This window comes from Trichomonas vaginalis, chromosome IV (assembly GCF_026262505.1).
Source record: "Trichomonas vaginalis G3 chromosome IV, whole genome shotgun sequence".
Lineage (NCBI taxonomy): Eukaryota > Parabasalia > Trichomonadida > Trichomonadidae > Trichomonas > Trichomonas vaginalis.
Genome location: NC_067206.1, coordinates 9,143,156 through 9,161,651, shown reverse-complemented (window position 1 = coordinate 9,161,651; position 18,496 = coordinate 9,143,156). Strand labels below are relative to the sequence as shown.

Sequence of the window (18,496 nt, the reverse complement as noted above, 5' to 3'; positions counted from 1 at the left end):
CTTTCAATGACTCAGATATCTTAGAATAGTTTGAAAAGTTTGTTGTGTTCTTATTTAGAGCTTGCATAATGAGTTGTCGGTTGTGTTGTATTTCTCTCATAGACGCTGTTTCATTTGACATTTTTATTCTAGATAAAATATGCTTCCAATAGAAAAAGAAAATTCAAGAGTTGCTACAACTAAACCATTAGATGAACTTTTTACTAATGTCGGTCAAAAGTTTGAGACAGAGACCGTAAAGCATGAAGGCTATCGTTTTGACTACCCATTAAGATGGCTAAGAGACCCATCTGTCACAAAAGCTATTGGCTTTCGTAGAATGAAGTTCATTTCAGAAGCCATACATGGTTTCCCATTTACGGTCGGTTTTGAAGTTCGATACTATAACAAAGAAAAACGTATGTATGAGAAATTTGAACAGGGAAAACTTTTACAAGTTAGTTTGCTTGTAAACTTAGAAACAACTCTTCAAGCTTTTCAAGAAAAAATAAACGATATCTATATCGAATATGCAAAACAGTATAACATTGACGAAGGAGAATACCATCTCGATATTATTTATGACAGGAAAAATGCAACTGTTAAAATCAATAGAATAGAAGACCTTGGAGAAAACGTTTATATTTCTACAAAATATAACAACTTGGCATGGTATAGATTTATGAGGATGTTAAATCAGCCTGCAGCATATCCAGTACACCCAGACTTTTATGAAGTCGAAAACCCTAATGGAACATATGAAAATGTTTTCGACCAAGATGCTATTATTGTTCATGCTTCATTTTCTGGCGCCCAAAACTCTTTCTTATGCTTGGCAAATGACTTTTACGAAAAACCTACAAAGTTATACGAACCACCAAGTGGAAGTATTTCAGACTTTCAAGTATGGTTTACTACAGATGGAAGAAAAAGAATAATTCCATTATACCATGCGTTTTACTTAGAACTTAGTTTCATATACAACTACTATCGAACGGTAAAAATATAACTTTTTAATACGGTTGAGGTGTTGGATTTGGTTGCCAACTAGACTGTGGTGCAGGTTCAGGCTGTTGTATAACAGGAGCTTGTTCTTCTGGTTCAGGGTCTTTAGGTATAATACCAACGAACTGACCTACTCTTTTACCAATATTTTTGACACCATTCCAAATTCCTCTTCCTACGGTTTTTATTCCATTCCATATACCTCTTCCAACATTTCGAAAGAAGTTTCCTATCTTACTGAAGAAACCCATTTTACTATATGTAAAAATCTAATGTCCGCCTAGTCTCTTACGTTTCCTGTTGAGTTCCATAGCATTCTTTAACTGGAGCTCATACATTCTGTTTCTCCTCTGGTAGAAAACATATTCTGGGTCAACTCCTGTGTTCGCGTCATCTGCATAAAGTTGTTTATATCCCACTTCAGGGTTTGTATAAAACTCTTTCCATCTCATATTTGCATACCATGGTGGCAAACCTAACGCAGCGTCATTTGACATGGCAGTTTGCATTTGTACATCTGTTGGCACTTGACCATAGTTTGCCATTGCAGTTTGTATTCTAACTTCATTTGGAATATTCTCTGGGTTTGGTTGTCCAGGTTGCTGTGCATTCGCTAAGTTCTGTGCGTCCATTTAATATTAGATAAAAATATCTCTTACGAGTACATATACTGAACATTTGCAGGCATTGGTTCATCTTCATATTCTCTGTACTTTTCTGCCACGTCAAATAAATAAATGACACAATGGAAAAAACTTAAACAAGTAGTCCTATTTCAAACCACATTTACTTACTAATAAAATTTCTTTGTTATGACACTTTCTCCAGTTTATAGGACCTCTCTCATATTCTATCTTGTCATATCTAAACTCATAGTCATGTATGTCCTCTAACCATCTCATAACGGTTTCCAAACCACTTTTATCGGATGTAAAGTAAAAGCATGGATGGTTATGTATAACGTCTAAAGTTTCTAAAGAGTCTCTCAAAGTCCAGTCTACTTGGTATTGAAAATCCCATGTGTTATAGAACGGCGGGTCCACTATAAAGAAAACATTTTCCTTGTCTTTATATTTTTCATACAAATCTGTCCAATGACATCTCACAAACTCTATACCCTCAATATATTTTTCTATGTCCTCTTTGAAAACATTTGTATAGTTAAGATATAAAACTTTTGACATAAGTGTTTCAATGTCATGAACTCTTATAGAACCACTATATAATAGTCTAGCAGATATACTATCCCAGTCTATATATTCTGCTTTTTTCAAAACCTCTCTCACAATATTTTTCTTATCTAATGGTATACGTTCCATCTTACCTATAGGTATCTTTTCTTTTAACTCTTTCAATATATTGTTTGTGTCTGGAATATGTTTGAGACGGTCCATATAGTTGTCGAAGTCATTGCATATAATCTTTGAGTCTGGGAATATTATATGACATAAATGGGATATATAGAAACTTCCACCGAACAAATCTACAAATGTTAGACCATTCGGTAGTTTCTTAAGTTCTCTTGTAATAAACAGAAATTCATCAAAAGTGACAGCTCTCATTTTTTTGACATTTGTAAATTCTAAATTGAATGAGAAAAATGAAATAATACTAAGCATAATACAATATTCTAGATTTAATTATAATTAGGAAAAAGTTAGTTTTGAGAGTACTTTTCATAGGCATATAGAATGAAATCTTCTGAAAAAGAATATCACATAAACTCATATTATTTTCTAATATATAACTATTTTATATAAAAATCAAATTCAATGATCTTAAAAGCGAAGGATAAACCTCACAATTTACGAATATAATGAGTGGGAATATTTCATATGGTTTTATGATAGATAAGCATTATATTCCCACTCATTATATTCGTAAATTTTGAGGTTTATCCTTCGCTTTTAAGATCATTGAATTTGATTTTTATATAAAATAGTTATATATTAGAAAATAATATGAGTTTATGTGATATTATTTTTCAGAAGATTTTGTGTTCTTCTTCAAAATTTTATTTTTTTATTAAAAAGAATCTTTACAAAATATACATTTACTTTAATTAATATTTTAAAACGTGCTCTATCAAAAGTTCCAAAAATTCAATATTTTAGCTTTTCTGAGGTGTCACTTTTGATGAATTTCTGTTTACAACACTCTCAATATAATATCTTTACATCTACTCTTATTTCCAAAGAACGGTAACGGTGGTTTTGTAAAATTCATTTATATATAATAATAAAAATGTTTTTACCGGAAAAGTGACAGAAAAGTGACAAAACATGAAAACATATATAATTTGTGAAAAGTGAAACATTATATAATGTTTTCGACCCAGAAGAAGGCTTCTTCCCAGAAGCAATGGAGGAAGAAGAAGAGTCCTCCGAATTCACACCAGAAGACTAACAATTTTCCGAATAAAAACTTCATTTATACTAAACATCTTCGGGGCTAGAGGGCACGAAGTGCCTGGAAGCCCCACTACCTTTTTTTTTTTTCAGACGCCCATTCTTTTTGATACTCAACATTCAACATAAAACTTAGCTGTTAAGGCTCTTCTGAAAATATTTTTTTTTTCGAAAAATTTGCGAAAAAAATCAAAAAATTTAAAAATCCCCGAATCTGCAGGGATTTTTAAAAATTCTTTTTAGTAAAACTTAAGGATATTGTATCAGATATATTGGTATGGTCAAATTCAATTTTAATACAATATTCATCGAGATATTGCGCTAACGAAGCGTTCAAAATTGAGAGGGTAATCCTCCTACTCTCAAATAAACTTACATGCGGGTGCACCCTTAAAACTTAAAATTTTGGGAATTTAATATAATTAATATAATATAATATGTATATATATTTAAAATGCACTAAATTTAATTGTTAATTGACGTTTTTGAGAATGAATTTTATCAAAACATGCCTGAATCCGAAAATTTGAAAGAACGAATTACACAATCATATATGTAGAATTCAAAATACAAACTTAAAGATTGTATACGTTTAAAATTATTCAGATTGTGTTTGATTTCCACTCATTCTGTTTCTTTTGAACTCTAACACTAACATTTCATGGTTATTACATGATCCATTTATCCATGGTTGAATTGTTCCAGATTCTACCAGAAAATCAATCCAAATTTCTCAATGCATTCATGTTGATTGGACAAAATTTAAAATTTATCAGCCTGTTTCCAGAGAAACTCATATATTCCCTAATGAAATGTAATTTTTGCTACATTTTTTTCAATCAAATTTCAAAAAATTGACTGCAGAGCTTGAAAAGGTGATGAATCATGTTGTTATTAGATGTACATATTAGATTTACTATTTCCAAAAAAATGCTCAAATTTGAATACTTTTTAGAAAATTTGGAATTACACTCCTTACATTATATATAATTAAATGTTTAAATTTTATTTATTTTTCCTTTCAATTTTATAACGTGCTCTATCAAAACTAACCTCTCAATTGAAGGCCACAAAATCTAAGTAGTGAGGGTACACAAATTTTGTATGGAGTACGTTTCAATTTTTGAGAGCCACACTACTTAGATTTTGTGACTACCTTAGTTATTTTCTTCCTATTTATGTAAATACGAAGAATTACAAATTTTACCCACAAGTAACAGCTTCCTGATATCGATGTTATAGTAAAAGATTTAAGGAATTAATATTAACAGCTTCCTGATATCGATGTTAGTGTTAGAGTTCAAAAGAAACAGAATGAGTGGAAATCAAACACAATCTGAATAATTTTAAACGTATACAATCTTTAAGTTTGTATTTTGAATTCTACATATATGATTGTGTAATTCGTTCTTTCAAATTTTCGGATTCAGGCATGTTTTGATAAAATTCATTCTCAAAAACGTCAATTAACAATTAAATTTAGTGCATTTTAAATATATATACATATTATATTATATTAATTATATTAAATTCCCAAAATTTTAAGTTTTAAACAAAAATAAAAAATGTTCAAAATATGAAATTATGCATATGATATTAAAATTTACATGTAAGCATTTTTTTTGACTTGCTTTCAATTTTCATATTGAAATTTTTAAGATTTTTTTCTGAAATAATAGGCAAGCATATCAACCTAAATAATATTAAATTCCATGCGTTAATTTCCCCTCAAAAGTCATTGACCGCCTCTCAATCTAGATCTTGTGAGTACTTTAGTAAAGCATAGTTTGCCAAAATTTTTTTTAATGTCTTACTTTCTTACATTATAATCTTCATGACACAGAATTAATCACTTTAGCTTAGCAATTCATATTCTCATTAAATCATAAACCATTGAATGTATTGTTCACAAGTATATCCATATAAAACTTAATTATCAATGTCTTCACAATATTTTACTATAAACTATGAATATAAATCTTAAGTTGAATACAAAAATCAGAAAAGCAATAATAAATAATTATATTGTTATGCTGAAATTGCATAAATTATCGAAATATGTCTAGGTATATGTAGAAAGCATTATATATAAAAGGTTAATTAAACTATTGAAATATTATAGTTAAAATTCGAATGAAATAGTAGACAAAGCGTGTACAAAAATATTTTATAGTTATTGGAAGCTTGTTTAGTTCGATATCACATCTCTGATGGGATTAATAATGAAAACTTTGTTTCAATGTTTAGATTTGTTGAAGAAACTATATGCATTATATAGTTCATTTAAATGCAAGCATATTATGAACAGTAATGAACAGTGAAACTCTGATAATGAACTCCGAAAGGCGCTCAGCTACTTATAAAATAATTAAACGATCACTTTTTGTCCGATTTTACAATTATATTTCTATGACAACTAAAGCAGATCAAGGCGTACCAGTCACATCCCTTAACATCCAGCAGATTATGAATCTCAAGAAGCAATTCGAAGAGGAACTTACTCAATTACAAGCAACAATTCAGCTTACAAATGAAACAGTTCTCAAAACACAGCAGGCTAAAGCGGAATTAAAGCAATTCACATCTGTTGAAACAGGAAGAACAATGCTTGTCCCAATTACTGAAAGCCTTTATGTTACAGGAACTGTTTCATCACAGAAGAGACCAATTATTGAACTCGGAACAGGTTACTTTGCTGAAACAAGCGTAGAAAAGGCTGAGGCTTTCTTCAATCGTAGACTTAAGAGATTAAATGCTCAGCAAGAAAATCTTAAGAATTCTTTCAAGGAAAAGCAGCAGCAATATCAAATGGTTGTTCAAGTTGCAAATCAAAAGATACAGGCTACTCAGCAAAAGCAGTAAAGGATATTATTTTTAATATTAATTTATTTTTATTTGATACTGTCTGAATTACATGTGTTTTACTTTAATTTATAAATTAATGAGTTATCATGATATTCTTGAAGCTTAAATTTTAATCTTGAACATGGACATATAAAAAAACTGAGAATTTTATGCAATGAGCTAAAGATCCTTTAATTAACCAATGATGATTAGTATATTTTCCCAACAAATGAAACAAAATAATCATTTTTATTCTTGGTTGATGATCAATCCAATCCCATGGAAATGCCCACCAAAATTTGTGGGTCTCTATGGGATGACAAATTCGAAGTACTATAAAATATTAGAATGCATTAAAAATCTTGATGATACAAAAAATTTAGAAAATACAAACTTCTTTTGCAACGAAATAAGTAGCAAAATAAATTACGAGAATCTTATTGATGAGATTTCTGATCAAGAACCATCTACAATTCAAGTTTTTGCCGAATTAATTTTGCAAAAAATAGAATATGTTATTCCAAACATTCAAAATGGAGCAATGATGTCAATAATAGAGTCTAAAGCTCTGAATTCTGTTTCCAAATTTACTGAATCACTTAAAATCGGATTTTTATTATTTAAAATCTCTAAAATAGACACGATTTCAGACATTGTAAATATAGCAAATGAAGCAACCAAGTATATCATTAATTCGGAGACTTCAATTTCAATACAATTTTGTAAATCTTTTTTTAGAAAATTATATTCCATTCTTGACAACGACAAAACGCTTCATAATGAGAAGATTTCAGTAGTATCAAGGAATTACGTTATATTAGTTCGCTACACGAACACATTAATATCAAAAATCATCAAAGAAAAACCACAAATTTTTGCAGATGATGAATTGAATGGAATTTTATGGAGTTTTTTAGAAAGATTAGATCTTATTGCTCCATCACCTTTCTTTTTTGTGGACCATCCAGAAAATTGTACTTTAACTGCTGCAATAACATTATCCATAATAATTGGCGAAATTATTGCTTCAATTGAAACAGGAGAAGATTTTGCGAAGACAATTATTGCATTTCATAGTTACTGTCCTGTTCAAACACGTGATTGCTTGTGGTATTACGCTCAAGAACATTCCCAAATTGTTTATGATGAAATTGAGAACTCGCAAAGCCTTATTGACATATTTTGTGAGAATAGAATTGATGTTGATCTATTCAATACACCTTTTTTCATCAAATCCGTTCAGGGAGAAGCAAAATCGTTTTATGAATTTCCAGATCCAGACGTAATGGAAAGATTACTTGTTAGAAGAATAGATTATGAAAGGGTGATATCATTTGGCCTAGTTAATGATAGTTTACTTGTAAATGAAGATATAATTTTTGCAATTTTAACAGAAGGCATAGCTGGTATCAAAATTGATATGGGAAATATGAATATTAATGGTATGTTATTGAAATTTGAAACAGTTTTAAACTGTGTCGAGTTAATTTCGAGATATTCTGGATATAATGAGAAAAATGTTCAGAAATTTGTACAAATTGTTGACTTATATTTAATATCACCACTATATAACCCAAATTCAAACGCCGTCACCTATCCAGAAGCGAGAATTAGAAAATTATTGGATTATCACGTTCAATTGATGAAGCAATCACCAAATATATTTATTTATTATGCCTTTACTAATCAAAATCATCTATCTTCTGTATTTTTTATTAGTTATCTTTATGAAAATTTACATCCTGAGGATTCTCTTAACATTGTGAAGTTATTTGTCACAGCAAACATGAAACAAGCATGGATATCCCTTCATTTATCCACAGAAATGGCAAAGAACGTGGCATCTTTTTCAAAAGATTCGAGATTTTGTTTTGTTATATTAAGATGTCTCGTTGACGCTTTTCTTATGAATGCTGATGATTTGGCAAGTGGATGTTACATACTACGGTTGTTTTCAAAGCTTGTTTCTTGCAAAGAATTCAGCGAAGAGTTTAACTCGAATAAAATGTTTCTTGCCCTTCTGGATGCCACTAAAGAATACAACCATGAAGAGTATAATTACTTAGTTCGTAAAATTAAGAAACGGTTCTTTTAATTTTTAGGTTTTGTTTTGTTTTTAAGGGTGCACACGAGAGGATCATGTAAACTTCAGAATTTAGAACCTTATTTTTAGGCATTATCTTGGCTACCTATTTAGGCTCGAAAAGCAAAAAATATCAAAAAATACAACTTGACTCCATTCTGACCCTTTCATGGAGGTAGTTTTTATCCGCTAGTATTTTCCCTTTGAATCTCTTTACAATTCGAAATCAAATTCAAAACTCAGTAGAAGAAAGGAAGAATCGACTTACTACGGTTGTAATACGAATAAATACATATATTTAATTATTTTTATTTACATAATAACTGTTTGAAGCTCATATTCCAACAAATTTTTAAATAAAAACATTAAAATGTTGAAAATGTTCATATATTTTAATAGGGTTTTGGCACTTTATTGAGGAATTACTACATACATAGTCGAACTGAACTTGATATTTTGAAATTTAAATTATTTATCAAAATTAAAATTTAACTTGAAATTTATAATTATTTAGTCATATTTTGCATAATTCTAAGTAGATTTTGTAAAAAATCAAGAAAGAAAAATTTTAACGTGCTTTATTTTTTCTTTTTTATAATAATACATATTATTATATAATTAACATATTCATAATGTTTCACCCTTTCAAAAATATAATCCTCCTCCTCTCAAATAAACGTACATACGGGTGGCCTCTTTTTTCAAAAAATTAAAATTTGAAATTTTGGGCTCAAATATTAGAGATTTTTTCAACCTTCAACGATATATGTTGTCTATATCAGACCTCCTTTCTTTTTGATACTTAACATTGTTCCTAAATCTTAGCCGTTAAGGCTGTTCTGAAAATATTTTTTTTTCGAAAAAATTCAAAAAAAATTCTTAAAATTCAAAAATCCCTTAATTCCTGAGGATTTTGGAAAAAAGTTTTTACATGAACATGTGTATATTATATGAAGTATATTGATAAGGTAAAAATCAAATTTTATTGCATATTCATCGAGAAAATAAACTAACGAATCCCTCAAAATTGAGAGGGTAATCCTCCTCCTCTCAAATAAACGTACATACGGGTGCACCCTTAATAAATAGAGATGTTTTATAAATTTGTTTACCTTCATTTTTAGTATGCTTAAGTTTATTGATATTTTTCATTGACATTTCACACGTAATGCCAGAAACTTGCATCATATATACTTAAGTGTTTCCTTACTCATAAATGAAAATCAATGTGTGTTGAAACCTTTATTGATATATACTTAAGTGTTTACTTACACCAGCATGATATTGCCTTCAACTCTTGTGTTTAAAGTTGATTTTCAATGATACTTAGCACATGATGTCAGAATTTTGAATAAAGTCAGATGGGCTAAAGTACACTCTAAAAATTTATACTTTTCCGACGTTTTGTCAGGGGCGCGCCCAAAAATGTCGTAAAAGTGTAATTCCTAGGTATATGATTATTTTTGCTTTTATCGCCGAACAGTATTTGAATCAAAAATAATCGTATGTCTGAGAATTTTACTTTATTTTCCTGATTAGATTTAAACCATATGCTCAAGAGTATCGATTGTATATAGACCATATATACTTAGTGATTTAAAAACGGTTTCGCCAATTGGCGAATTACTGAAAATTCGCTAATTCAGCTTGATTTATATGAATTTGGCGAACTCAAAAAGTGACATAATTTTTATTGATCTAGATATAATCATTCATAATTGCCCATATGCCAAATATTTACAGTATGTTTATAACTTTATTACAAATAGTTATGATGTGGTGCAACTTGCATTTTCTATATAGAATTATGGTGTCTAGACCTATAAAATTGTCAGAAAAAAAAACATATAAATGTATACATTTATTCTTTATCTTTAGCAGCAGCCCTATTGTTTACATGCTCTGTGATTCCGATTTGTTTTACATTTATAACGCGAAGCATTCTCTGCATTTCGCGCATTTCAGCACGTATTGGATCAAAATTGGAATTCAAAGCCTGAGATTTTGAAATTATTTCTTTTGCATGGGCATCTTGAGCGAAATCTTGTCTTTTTATCTTCTGTTCCAAGTCAAGAATCTTCTTCGCAAGCAGATCGGCCATTTGCTTGAGTTTTTTGTCAAGTTTGTTTTCTGGATCTAATTCTTTCCTTTCTTCTCTTAATCTCGTCTTTATCTCTTCGGAAATACGTTCCTCAATATCTCCGAAATGTTCCGAAATCGCTTCAAACTTTTCTTCGAATTTAAGCTTCTCAAGACGTTTAATTCTTTTATCAACTGACTTCATTTCAATAACTATTTCATTGTAGTCGTTGGTGATATCTCCTGGCTGTCTTGGCTCTTTAAACGTAGAAAAGAACTTCATAAGTTGGAAATTCGTGAAAATTTGCTTTGAATATTCAGCTGTAAGTGTTTGAAGATCAACATACCTAAAAAGCTCATATAAATTGGTATCTAATGTAGGAATTCGATCGCATAGGTACTTATAAAGTAACTGAGAGTCATTTAAAACTTTAATTGGTGATTTTAGAATTAATGCTACTGTAGAATATGGAATTTTGGCGAAGCTTTCATCTTTTAAGGCAATGTCAAGTTGAGATGATATAAGGTTGCATAGAAGATTTGTATATTTTTCATTTTTTGAAGAAATTAGTTCCTTTAAAGATAAAGTCATATCATAGTTATTATTGTAATACTCTATAAGCGTGTCAAGCAACGTAGATACTTCCCAAGTCGACGCAAAGCGTAATAATGAATAAATATTTTCTTTTGTTATTGGGAATTCGTGTCCGTGGGCTGCATCAATGAATGTCTTGAATGATTCTAATGAAGGTATGTCGTCGTATTTAAATGTTGTTGCTGTGAAAAAATCAGGAATTGTTCTAAAAAACGCAGAATAGCAGCCTAAAACAAATTTTGATACAGGAACATCGGTTCCATTATAAATTATAGTAAAATCTGTGGTATTTTGAGAAGGAATCGGGAGTGTTTGATATTCTCGTTTCATCCTCCAAAAAAATGACTAAGTATAAATTCAAAATGATGATATGCATTTTCTTTATATGTGATATATAAACTTTTTAAATCAATATCTTATACTTTTCATGATAAATTAAAACAATAGAAAAGATAATTATAGATAGCCAAGCGTATTCTACTTCTCACTGGATAAACAGTTATAGAATCTCTAATTTTGAATCAAAAAGCATTGTTCACCAATCAGGATCTCAGATCTAACCGATGTAAATAGATAATCCGCCAATATTACTATTATCTAAGAATACAGCGGTATAGTGGTTAAAAGGAATAGTCTTTTTTAAATGACGAAAATTTTCAAAAGAAGATTCTTTGAAATGAGTGGGGGACAAACTCGCCCGTTGTCACCTTTCATTAACCTTAAACTTGTAATTTTCATTATTTTTAATTAACCTTATTTCTTTCCCAATTCCTGATTTATTTTATTCACTTACTATTAAAAGTCACATTTTAATAAAATATAATAATTTATTTATAGCATTTTTTACTATACTGTAATAAAAAATTAATTATAATAAATTAAATGTTTATTAAATCAAATGTTTTCTTTGCAATAATATTTTTAATGTTGAGTAAACAATGTTGGGATCAAGTGTATCATTTTTCAGACCTTTCTGAACAGCTTCAAGCATACTGATGCATTCGACTTTTTGAAATTGTGTCATTTCTTCGAAATCTCTTGTGACTTTTTTGATAACTTTAACACTTCTCTCTGAATCCAGACCTTTAATTTGCAACTTAATCAGGAATGAAGGAACAACACTGGAATATAACTCGATGACAAGTTCATCGAGTCGAAGATTTCGCCTTTCTGGGAAGTACTGGTGCTTCAAAACCTTGAAATGTGATTCCGAGATGTTGTTTGTTCCATCTCCTTCATTTCTATAGCGAAGCATCCACCTGTCAAGATGATGGCGCCACTGTCGGTCAAAGTATTCACGGGCAGCAGGTTCCTCATTTAAATTTTCTTCTAAATTGTTGTAAACTTCATCAGGATCAATTTCTTCCTCTTCAGAACCAAAGACCAATAACTTCATTAAGTTATAGAAAGTTTCGAAGTTGGAACGATCTTGAAACTTTTCAGCCTTTCTCATGACAGCGCGCAACACATGAACGCCACACCAAATGATCTGGCATAAGGGGATGGCTGTTTCAACAGCATTTGTGATTTGAGGTGCGCAGTCCATTGAAAAATAAGATGGTTCGCGATTGATGGAGCCAAAATATGCTGTGAGACAAACTTGTATATTTTCACTTGTGTCGGGCCAAACGAAAAAAATACAAAAACGGAAAAACAATTGATTCCGCGAATTTGCCAGTGACGGCATAAAATGGTATGCGAGAGCGCAAGAGCTTATAAGTGGAATCAATGTGATAAGTTTGTATTTGATGTGAAAAAGCATTTGCTTCGAATGGGGCGTAATAGAAAATCATACGATCTGGCTCGTGAATAAACTCGATGAGATCATCTGGAGAATGACTCTTAACCATGTCGACAAAAATTGCAAGAGATGTAACATCATCCGCTGAGAAACGGGTATTGATTGCTTGAAGGCGTTTAGAAAACTTTTTTAAAGCATCTGTAGATTGTTGAAACATTTCCGGAATGATCCCACTATCAAATGGGATATTAAGATCTTTGAAACACCTTAATTGTGCGTAAACACGGTCTTGATTTGATTCAAAATATCTTGTTAAATAAGATCTATAAAAATATGATGTAATTTGTTGTGATTTGTTTGGAAAAGGGGCAGAATGATTGTGGGTGTTAATACATTTTCGTATATGGTACTTGTCATCGGGAAGTGTATCAACAAGGAAGCGACATGGACAATTCGGCCACTTACAATTAAATTGGATTTGATTTCTTTCTTTCCTAGTTTTATATGAATAACTACAACCTGCTTGGATTTCTTGTTGCACTCCATACTTAAGCAACTCGATATATGTGAGTTCGTGATCTTGGAACTGCATTAAAATGAAATGATTTGAAAGAATAAAGAATTTTGAATATATTGGTCTTATTTTGATAAGCTTGGTCGTGTTTTGAATAGCTTGAACATCTAATTCAATTATGATCTTTGAAAATTAGGTGAAATAAAACTAAACATAAATGTAAAACTAGGGATATGAAATTTTGGTTGTACACCACTTGTATGTGCCGGATACCATTGTGTCAAATTTTTTCTGAAATTAACTTTAAAAGTACTAAGTAAGATCATGAGATATAGCAATATATGTTTAAACCAACTTATATTTTGGTTGTACACCACTTGTATGTGCCGGATACCATTGTGTCAAATTTTTTCTGAAATTAACTTTAAAAGTACTAAGTAAGATCATTTATTTTTGCATAATATAATGCCAATATGGTTTCTTTTGATTTTATTTCATTTATAAGCAAATCAGATTTACCCAAAAACTCCACTCAGTTAGTATGGTTAAGTTGGGTACTGTGGCACTGCGCGCCTCCGTACACCACTTAACGGTTTTGACACTTTACGTAACCGGTAACGTATATTTTACAACACAAACGACAACACTAACTTAACCTTAAATATTTACAAAGCCACCAACCACTTCACTAACGAACTCACTAATGTAAAAAATAAACGTTCTCACTATCGTTCTCACTAACGACTTCACTAATGTTCTCATAAATTTTCCTCAATATCTTCATCATCAGTGTTAACCCTATTGTAGTCATACTTGAAGCCATAAACTTTCTCTAACTTCTTAACGTACAATTTACATAACTTACCTTCGTCATCGTATGGTTTAATGATATAACTATTTCTATCTTTATACACAGTCAATGAAAAGTCAACTGGTCTCGGATGTATTTGAAAGAACATGTTATGCTCAGGAAGGAAGAATAAATGTTTAAATGTATGTTTGTTATACTGTGGAATTCGAATGAGTTGCTTCTGTTCTGTCATTTACATCCAAATAAAAATTTTCAGTAAAAATAAAAAATAAACTTAAAAATTAATGATATCACCACCCTCACACGTATGAAAACATAGCGCAAAAATAAATTTAGGTGAAGTGGTGAGATTTCACCTCTTTTTTCACCTGTTTTTTCACCCACTTGAATTCATTGCTTTATAACTCTCTTCCTTTCTCCAACTCTTCTAACTTCTTCTTAAGTTCAGCAATGTTGTCCTCATGAAGTTTAATCTTTCTCAAAATTCCTTCTTTATCTAATGGTTGCTTTATCTTTCTAAACTGAACTCTACCATCCTTCATAGTATGAATGTAAAAACCTTCTGGAATAGTTCCTGATTTAATGTATTCTACCAAAAACTTTTGTTTCATTGCTTCAGTGACTTTATTTGTCATTTCAATCAAATAAAAATTTTAATATTAAATAAAAATAACGTTATTTTTCAGTAAGGAAACGCAGGAGTTTTACGATTTATTTGAGGAGTAGGTTCTGGTTTAAATGTTGGAGTCGGTTTAGGAGTTGACTTTTGAACAGGAGTTTGTACTTCCATAGGTTCAGGAGTTATTGAAGGTTTTGCTTGTGAAGGCGTTGGTTTTGGCGATGGTGTCGGAGTTTGTTCAAATTCAGCTACTTCAGTATTATTTATAACATTTGCTTTGTTTCTTTTCAACATCATTACTGCTCCTGCTGTAGCTAGCAAACCTAGTGGGAGACCATATCTTATATAAGGACTTGACCAAATGCTATTTTTGACAGGAGCTGGTGGAACACATAACCTTGGTGAGACTGCTCTTTGCCATTGTGCAGCTCGTAAGAAATATTCAATAGGTGCTCCATAATCGTTTGGTAAAGTTTGTTTCATAGATGGTGAAGGTTCGCGAGAGCTTGATGAAGAACTCATTTATAAGCTTTAAAAATAAACGTTCATCCTTTATTCCTCACTGTCGTCCGTGGCTAAGTTATAGTCATCTAATCTTATTATGGGGATGCCATTAGCACGCACCTGAATGGCAAAGCAACAATCCCTCATAAATCCAATAAGTGGCTTTGGTACGTTTTCAGTTGCTAGTTCAATAGGTCCTTTAACAGACAATTTGTATGTTATTGGAGCAGTAGATGTTTGACCTTGTTGGAAGCAAAAGTCCACTTCTGTTGGAAAACCACATAAGAAATGTGTGTTGTCATAGCTATCCCATTTATGTTCCACACTACCATCATCCACCAATGACCTCATAACATCTTCATTAAATCCAATCATATCATTGTTTGTATTGCAAGCGTTCGCAACCATTTCATAAAATACAGGTCCATATGATTTTTCAGGTTCTGCAGGCATATTTCCATAAGCTCCCATGGAAAGCTGAAGATATTTAAACTTAGGGTTCTCAAAATTAACATAATAGTTGTCTTTCTTTCTAAATAGTGCCCAAATACTTTTAACATTAATAGGCGTATAAGCTGCTGTAAATGTTGCACTTGAACTATCTGTATTCTTTGAGAATGAACCATCCATAGGAATCCAATCCATAACTTTAACAGGAAAACATAAAGCCTCGTTTGTATAATGTTCTACAAGTTCTGTATAAATGTTAGGGTCTAAAGAGAATGACTTTGGATGAATGAAACATTCATTAAAATCCATCTTTGTTCGAAATAGTTGCTGGTTTACAGTTGTAATAGTAACTGTTCCACTAGCTTCTACTGCCTTCGTTATCATAGTGAATGGTTCATTCCATGGAACAAATTTATTTGTCGGTGGATTTGAATCTGAAGCAAATGCAACTTTAAGAGTTGGATTGAAAGCAATGATATCATTTACAGATATAGATGTGCATTGTAAGGCGTCGCTACTGAACTTTACTTTAAGCTGAATGTTTCCTGCAAAAGCTGGAATAAATCGAATAGCTTCTAATGGAAGGAATCTTCTAACAAATTCTTAAACGAAGCTTAAAATCAAATGATTTTCCTGCTGTAATTGGACCACTAACAATTTGTCCTGTTCTGCATGTTCCCGAATGACTCCATACATCTTCATGTCGAGTCTTTGAGAAAACATCTACTTTCTTTATTTGTTCGGTAGTTTGTGAGTTTGAAGTTATATATGCTTCTTCTCTTGCGTTGTCTTGAGAATATACGATACGACCATTTGCAAGGATTTGATATCCAGCAACTGCATAGAAAGCGTCATCGAAACCAATCCAAAATCCTGGTGGGTTTGTTTTATTGGAACCTGAACCAATTTCTTTATCTACAATAAATTGACCTTCCATTTTATACGTAATGAATGTATTGTAAAGGTCCAACATATTTTCACCAGGAGGTGAGAGATTGAATGTTACCCATGTGTTATCTTTAGCAGTTCCAGGTTGTGATGGAATCTTTGCGTCAGAATATTTTCTATTAGTGTCACCAATTTGAACTGCATTGTCTATGATATCGAAATATGAGCGAATCTGATGAATATGCTCTGCTGGAGTAAATTCGTTTAGCTGTTCGTTCTGCATGTATTTACTTCAGAAAAAATATCTATTTACTTCATTATTCTCACTCTTCTTCTTGGCATTCGTGGTGGAAGTTGTTTCTTGACATTTTCAATGAACTGTACATTCTCTTTTGTCTCAACTTCTTTCACTGGCGGGTCAGGGTTCTTTGACTCGGTTTGCTTTTCAATGAAATTCACGAACTTTGCAATAAGCTCTTGGTTCGTTATTGAAAGAACATCTGGCTTCTTTTCTTCTTGTTCTATTGACTTTTCAGTTTGAACAGAAGGTTTTATATGGGCTTCGTGGGCTTCGCCCTTGCCATGCACCTTAATGTTGTCGCTCTCTGTATTCGCTAATGGAACCTTTCTTTTTCTTACATATATTTTACCATCTTTACTCTGACTTACATAATAGAAAGGATGTTGTATTCCTCTGGCGTCATTTAATATAATAGACTCTCGTTCTGATTTTGACAAGCTCATTTTACATCGGTTAAAGTTTTAATTTAGTTTTTTATCTACAGTCAAATGACTCAGACAAGCCCTACGGACAAGACCCAAGGGGTCATAGATGTTGAAGCATTGAAGAAAGAAATTCGTGAGCAAATTTTATCCGAACTGAAGGAACAAAAACAAGAACAAAAGCCAGAGAGACCAAAGAGAAAACTTAGTGAAAAACAACTTGCTGCATTAGCTGCTGGAAGACAAAAGAACCCACGTTTGCTGGCAAAGAAAGCTAGAGAAGAAGCTGAAGCAAAAGCTAAAGAAGCTGAAGCAAAGAAAGAGTAAATGGTTTATTTTTATCCGAACTAAATGTATAGACAAATACCTTTATCTGTTGCGTTCAGTAGTGAAAACCCTGACGTCAAAATAAAGGGGAACAGAGTAACGTTTAAGTTTCCAACAGACTGGATTGTGAACATAAATGAAGAGAAGTACATTGGCATAACATCTATGTATATAACACGTGCTTTCAGAAAGGTTGACTTTATACTTCAAGTCGAGATAGAAAATGACGAACAGTCTTTAAGCGCCCAAAACATTCACATATACAAATACTTTAAAGACGATACAACATTGTTGCAATGTATGATTTCATTTAATGAGATGTTCGAGAAAAAGTTCAACATTGAAGTACAAACTTTACAGCCTTTACGTGAGTTTCTTGCACAACTGAAAGAAGAAGGTAGTCAGCCACAACTTATAGACTTTCATTATGAATTTAATGAAAATGAAGATGGAACTCATGACTGTCAATTCATTGTATTCTCACCATTCAATGAAGTCGCTAAAGAGAAAAAAAATCCATTACGTATAAGGTTTCAAATCTCTGAACCAAGTGATGATTTTAAGAATGTTTTCAATTATGATGCAATGCTTCCGAGGAAAAATGAATTTTCAAAGATTGTAACACCTGGCATTTGGGATAGAAAGCAAGCTATATTATATTCAAACTTAAGTAAGGGAGTTGAAAATGAGTTCATTGGTCATACAAGAACTTCACCACTTCCTAACCCTAAATACTATAAATTAACTGGCTTCAATCGTGAGTTTTGGATAGACATGTTCTCCACTCATGACCATAAATGTCCAGTGTTCTTGCCTCCAGACCATAAGGACTGTCTCTACATTGAAGCACAACTCTTAAACTCTACCATCGCAGTATTGTAAAATCTACGCTAGCTTTATTTTTATCACGAATGACCTCATTGCTG

General features: G+C 31.5%; 11 protein-coding genes and 2 pseudogenes across 13 annotated transcripts, besides 9 other annotated features; 5 read left to right on the top strand and 8 right to left on the bottom strand.

Annotated features, from left to right (window-relative positions):
- Positions 1–400: 400 nt before the first annotated feature.
- Positions 401–988, top strand: TVAGG3_0056950 (uncharacterized protein; the record flags this gene model as incomplete). Its single annotated transcript, XM_051221248.1, has 1 exon — positions 401–988. The coding sequence occupies one exon, from the start codon at positions 401–403 to the stop codon at positions 986–988; it is 588 nt and encodes a 195-aa protein (XP_051106234.1).
- A 4-nt stretch (positions 989–992) lies between these two features.
- On the bottom strand, positions 993–1,235 carry TVAGG3_0056940 (serine threonine-protein phosphatase family; the record flags this gene model as incomplete). The annotated part of the gene is made up of 1 exon (XM_051221247.1): positions 993–1,235. The coding sequence occupies one exon, from the start codon at positions 1,233–1,235 to the stop codon at positions 993–995; it is 243 nt and encodes an 80-aa protein (XP_051106233.1).
- Positions 1,236–1,257: 22 nt separating this feature from the next.
- On the bottom strand, positions 1,258–1,616 carry TVAGG3_0056930 (uncharacterized protein; the record flags this gene model as incomplete). The annotated part of the gene is made up of 1 exon (XM_051221246.1): positions 1,258–1,616. A coding segment is annotated over one exon (359 nt), but the record flags the coding sequence as incomplete, so codon positions are not given.
- An 893-nt stretch (positions 1,617–2,509) lies between these two features.
- Positions 2,510–2,545: a mobile genetic element.
- Positions 2,510–2,545: a terminal%2Cinverted (terminal inverted repeat of Banshee-A3 transposon ID:TVAGG3_0056920).
- Positions 2,546–3,102: 557 nt separating this feature from the next.
- Positions 3,103–3,140: a mobile genetic element.
- Positions 3,103–3,140: a terminal%2Cinverted (terminal inverted repeat of Banshee-A3 transposon ID:TVAGG3_0056910).
- A 2,637-nt stretch (positions 3,141–5,777) lies between these two features.
- TVAGG3_0056900 (prefoldin subunit family) lies at positions 5,778–6,268 on the top strand (the record flags this gene model as incomplete). The annotated part of the gene is made up of 1 exon (XM_001302261.2): positions 5,802–6,254. One exon carries the CDS (start codon positions 5,802–5,804, stop codon positions 6,252–6,254), a length of 453 nt encoding a protein of 150 aa, XP_001302262.1.
- Positions 6,269–6,498: 230 nt separating this feature from the next.
- On the top strand, positions 6,499–8,331 carry TVAGG3_0056890 (uncharacterized protein; the record flags this gene model as incomplete). The annotated part of the gene is made up of 1 exon (XM_001302260.1): positions 6,499–8,331. The coding sequence occupies one exon, from the start codon at positions 6,499–6,501 to the stop codon at positions 8,329–8,331; it is 1,833 nt and encodes a 610-aa protein (XP_001302261.1).
- A 25-nt stretch (positions 8,332–8,356) lies between these two features.
- Positions 8,357–9,397: a mobile genetic element.
- A 734-nt stretch (positions 9,398–10,131) lies between these two features.
- Positions 10,132–11,397, bottom strand: TVAGG3_0056870 (Potassium Channel Kv1.1, Chain A domain-containing protein; the record flags this gene model as incomplete). The annotated part of the gene is made up of 1 exon (XM_001302259.1): positions 10,181–11,323. The coding sequence occupies one exon, from the start codon at positions 11,321–11,323 to the stop codon at positions 10,181–10,183; it is 1,143 nt and encodes a 380-aa protein (XP_001302260.1).
- Positions 11,398–11,671: 274 nt separating this feature from the next.
- Positions 11,672–11,708: a terminal%2Cinverted (terminal inverted repeat of MuDR-5/MuDR-6/MuDR-7_TvMULE4 transposon ID:TVAGG3_0056850).
- Positions 11,672–13,782: a mobile genetic element.
- Positions 11,883–13,326, bottom strand: TVAGG3_0056860 (annotated as a pseudogene). Its single transcript has one exon. A coding segment is annotated over exon 1 (1,444 nt).
- Positions 13,783–14,457: a terminal%2Cinverted (terminal inverted repeat of Maverick-1C transposon ID:TVAGG3_0056670).
- Positions 13,783–18,496: part of a mobile genetic element that runs on past the window's edge.
- Positions 14,458–14,694, bottom strand: TVAGG3_0056840 (uncharacterized protein; the record flags this gene model as incomplete). The annotated part of the gene is made up of 1 exon (XM_001302257.1): positions 14,458–14,694. One exon carries the CDS (start codon positions 14,692–14,694, stop codon positions 14,458–14,460), a length of 237 nt encoding a protein of 78 aa, XP_001302258.1.
- Positions 14,742–15,200, bottom strand: TVAGG3_0056830 (uncharacterized protein; the record flags this gene model as incomplete). Its single annotated transcript, XM_001302256.1, has 1 exon — positions 14,742–15,200. The coding sequence occupies one exon, from the start codon at positions 15,198–15,200 to the stop codon at positions 14,742–14,744; it is 459 nt and encodes a 152-aa protein (XP_001302257.1).
- On the bottom strand, positions 15,231–16,803 carry TVAGG3_0056820 (annotated as a pseudogene). The gene has a single exon. A coding segment is annotated over exon 1 (1,573 nt).
- On the bottom strand, positions 16,830–17,264 carry TVAGG3_0056810 (uncharacterized protein; the record flags this gene model as incomplete). Its single annotated transcript, XM_001302255.1, has 1 exon — positions 16,830–17,264. One exon carries the CDS (start codon positions 17,262–17,264, stop codon positions 16,830–16,832), a length of 435 nt encoding a protein of 144 aa, XP_001302256.1.
- Positions 17,310–17,570, top strand: TVAGG3_0056800 (uncharacterized protein; the record flags this gene model as incomplete). Its single annotated transcript, XM_001302254.1, has 1 exon — positions 17,310–17,570. One exon carries the CDS (start codon positions 17,310–17,312, stop codon positions 17,568–17,570), a length of 261 nt encoding a protein of 86 aa, XP_001302255.1.
- TVAGG3_0056790 (uncharacterized protein) lies at positions 17,595–18,452 on the top strand (the record flags this gene model as incomplete). The annotated part of the gene is made up of 1 exon (XM_001302253.1): positions 17,595–18,452. The coding sequence occupies one exon, from the start codon at positions 17,595–17,597 to the stop codon at positions 18,450–18,452; it is 858 nt and encodes a 285-aa protein (XP_001302254.1).